The sequence below is a fragment of the Durio zibethinus genome, chromosome 22, assembly GCF_047325235.1.
Source record: "Durio zibethinus cultivar Kanyao isolate XHJ-2024 chromosome 22, ASM4732523v1, whole genome shotgun sequence".
In the NCBI taxonomy this organism is placed as follows: domain Eukaryota; kingdom Viridiplantae; phylum Streptophyta; class Magnoliopsida; order Malvales; family Malvaceae; genus Durio; species Durio zibethinus.
In genome coordinates this window covers 22,230,753-22,234,775 of record NC_143183.1, presented here as the reverse complement: position 1 = coordinate 22,234,775, position 4,023 = coordinate 22,230,753, and the positions used below count along the sequence as shown (strand labels likewise).

The 4,023-nt window shown below is 28.6% G+C and overlaps 1 protein-coding gene across 1 annotated transcript; it reads left to right on the top strand.

Annotated features, from left to right (window-relative positions):
• Positions 1 to 244: 244 nt before the first annotated feature.
• LOC149512719 (uncharacterized) lies at positions 245 to 1,004 on the top strand. Its single transcript, XM_089751978.1, has one exon. The coding sequence runs from the start codon at positions 420 to 422 to the stop codon at positions 735 to 737; it is 318 nt and encodes a 105-aa protein (XP_089608104.1). The 5' UTR covers positions 245 to 419; the 3' UTR covers positions 738 to 1,004.
• Positions 1,005 to 4,023: the final 3,019 nt, after the last annotated feature.

Sequence of the window (4,023 nt, the reverse complement as noted above, 5' to 3'; positions counted from 1 at the left end):
ATGTTTTTACTACATTAAAAAAATAATATTAATTACATTTTTTTTTTTATAAATACCACCTTAACACCTGAAAGCACTATGAACATTTCCCATCAACAGAGTGCAAAATTAAAAATCCTTAATTATTAATATTAATCATAATTACTCTCATTGGTGGCAGTAGCCTGGGCCAATGGTTTTGCAACATTGTGATACCCCCACCTCACCCTGTAATTTCTTAGTGCTCAAAAATCAATCACAATATTAACCTTCAACGGGAACCCAGGTGGGGCTATAAAACTCTAGCCTCTAGGGTTCTCCCTTCTTCTCACACAACATTTTTCTCTTTTTTTTTTTTTTTTTCTTTTGGTACGAGATCATCAAATAAGGTCTATATTGAAATTAAATGTTTAATTTCAGGGGTAATTTAGGAGTTTTTGATGATCATGAAGAACTTAGTAATGATCTTTTTTGCCCTGGTGTTGTTATTGTCAAATCTTGAAGCTGACGGACAGAGGTTCAACCGGCTGGACCCTAAGCTCTTAAGTGATGATCAGAAGGCAACTACTAGTAATCTGGGTCGAAAAGCAGACGCTGGAGCTGCTAAAGATACAACAGTAAGCCAGGAAGATGATGACAATAACCCGATGTTCGGACGCTACGGAGGTAATACTGATCCGAAAGACCTAGTCCGCCGTATCTACACAAATGGCAGCAACGCCTACGCTTCGAATCCGAAGCCCAAAAAAGAACCATAATCGCAAGTTTGAAACTCAGAAACTGAATGGAGCTTCTGTAAATATACATGGTGCTGTGTGCCTTGAGAAAAAAAATGGAATAATTAACATGTTAATATAAGCCAATTATGGCACATGTTAATTAAGTTTTCTAAAAGAAATCAACTGTAATGGAGATTCATGTCTGATGAAAATCGGGCTTTGCAGATAATTATCAAGGCGTGTGTGTTTTTACTAGTACTGGCTGGTATTATCATCTGGCTTGCAATATTGCAATAAAAAGTCAAGAAAACCATGCATGGTTCCAGCTTGTTTATACTTCATAGTACAGATTAGTTAATTTTTCTGATTAAAATGGAGTGTTTCTTTTTAATCCAAAACTTTATAATTCAGCCAGTAAATTTAAAATTTAAATTTTAATAATTATAATTTTTTTTGTAGTTAATGTATTGTTCATTCATCTGCCCAGAGAGGTAAATCATTTTGCGGATTCTTTAGTTAAGATGGGCGTTAATTGCATCTTAGACTTAATAGTGTGACTTTAACGATGTAATTCTTTCAGTTCTAATAAAATTTTTAATTTAAAAAAAAAGAACTAAAAGTTTTTTTTATTATTTTTGGGCTATAATTTCCTTTGTATAAAAAAAGATAACCCCCTTTTACATGAGAAAAAACAGACAAATTAAGCTTCAGCCATAAGTATAGTTTGATTTAGAAATGTATTAATAAGCAATTAATATCAATTTCTTTGAAATTAATTACATAGTGTGGAAATTTAGAAGCATATAAATTGCAAAATTTATTTTAAAAAAGTGAGAGGATTTGGGTGATCAAACGTGAAATTACTTGTTCTACGACCAAGTTTATGTTTTTCTTTTTGTTATGTCAGAAAATTTAAAAATCAGTTATATATCCTTCTAATGGTTAAGTTGAGGATTTGACTTTACTTCTTTATTTTAATATTTCGAATCAACTTTTATATTATATATATTTAGTTAGGATCTTAAATTTGAGTGTAAGACTGTGAACTTTAGATTTAGCAAGCACAACATTGTCTAGAAATGCTCATGATTATAAGATACAAGTTTTATGAATTATATGCTAAATGCATTTAAATTTAGGAATTCAAGAGATTTCTATTACATTTAAATTATTATAAAATAATTTCCTCTCTCTCTCTCTCTCTCTCTCTATATATATATATATATATCTTCACCATTTGTAAAATAAATTAATTAAAGGCTAATGGGTCAAAAATATCTTCAAATTATAATTCAATAATCATTTAAATAATTAATATGTTATTACAATCAATCAAACCTTTAATATTTTATTTCGATTCAATTAAATCTTTAAATAGACAATATCTAGTCACATGATAAAATTTAATCAATAAATCCTTGAATTATAGTCAATTGATTTCTTATTTTTATAGGGATTTGAGAGACTGATAGAGAAAATAGAGAAGAAAAATGAAAAAGAAAAAAAGAAGGAAATTTTATTTTATTTAATTTTCACATATATTAATTATGTCATGTGATAAATTTTTATTAATTTTATTGATGTCACATGAAATTTTATCTTAGTTAGCAAAAAAATTAATGGTATTAATTTTTTATCCAAATAAGAGCTTAATTGAATTCAAAATAAATGTTAAAACAATTGATTGATTGAAATAAAAAAAAAAAAAGACTTGAATAATTTTTTTTAATTATAATTCAGGGACTTTTTATACTCTTTAACCATAACTAAATCCAATAAATTCACAATTTCAGGTTCTCTTTATATGCATATAGTGATTGCATATTGAAAAACTTGTTTTTAGACGAAACATATTGGAAAACTTTGAAAACGTGGGCATGCATTTGAATATTTGGGCTCTTAAATTACTTCTCTTGCAAATCAATGTTACATAAAGCTTTGTTTGTCTCCTAGTTGATGATGTTTTGACTATTGTTGGAAAGGAAGATGGCTTGGTGATCATACAAAGGACAGCTCGGCCCTGCAACAAGAAAGTATGGTTAGAAGACGCCGGAGTTGGTTTTTCAAGACATGCTTTAATGCTTAACTCAATCAAGTGTCTTGGGTTTATGTGAGTAAAAAGGTAAATTATAAAGAACTTAAGAAACTTAAAAAGGAATGATCTTTAGTTCATACTGTACCTAAACCTCATTTTTACCTTATATATAAGAAAAAGAACAATGACATGATCAAGGTAGTTGATAGTTAATGATAAGTTTATTTACAATTCGAGAAAAAATCATATGAGTAATTATAAGCTGCATTTAATAATTTTAGACAAATTAATTAATCTATTATGAAGTGATGCCTTAATTATGGGACGTTAATAGAGATAATACACCTTGACGAGGGTGAGCTCACCTTGCGACGAAGAGTCTGATTATCAATTTTTACTTATGATAACGTGAAAGTTGGATGTATGTTAACTTGACAACCATGAAAATTGACCTTATTAACTGAGTAGATAGGCATACAACACTCCCCATTAGCCACTTTACCTCACTCTTTCTCCTTCACTCATTAATTTCCAACCCAGCTTTACCTACAAAAATAAAAGAATAAAATAAAAAAAAAAAGAGCACAATTTCCTTCCATTAAAGTTCCTTCATAATCAAGTGGATGAACTTGGTTTAAAGGCAGCATTACAGTTGTTCACGGGTCACGCTACTCAATCTAGCCCGTGAGCTTGACTCAAACCAAACTTAAGTATATTAATTTATTGATAAATAATATATTAATATATTTTTATTTAATTTTAATATTATTTTAACATATTTAAATTCGAATTTGATCTAAAAAAGGAAGACCCGATAAATCTAATTCAACCTATCATACTTCTAAATAGTACGACATATATATATATATATATATGTTTGAGGATGATGCCTCTCTAGTACTTTCTGTTGATATAGATTTATAATTGTGCTTCCATATTTACTTTTTTTGTGTGTGTAATTGTTAATCTACTTGGAGCCATTTATCATATGCCAAGTTTACAATCAAGATTGTTAATAATTACATTTTATGCTATTTTAGTGGAATGACCTAGAATAATCATTAACGATCATGACTAATTTAAATGATAAAAAAACAACCAACTAATCAAATTAGTCCAAAAAAAAGATCTATATTTGACTAGGGTAATCATGCTACTTTCTAATTAGGGCTTACTTTGTAAAATCTAATAACCAATTAAAATAATAGGAACAATTTTGAAAAGCAATAAAGAAAAACGGTACGTTAATGTATACTAATGTATATTCTTATTTACAATCTTAGAAATTGA

What these genes read in the sequence shown, in the direction of transcription:
- LOC149512719 (XM_089751978.1), top strand. Translation starts at nt 420, where the DNA reads ATGATCATGAAGAACTTAGTAATGATCTTTTTTGCCCTGGTGTTGTTA.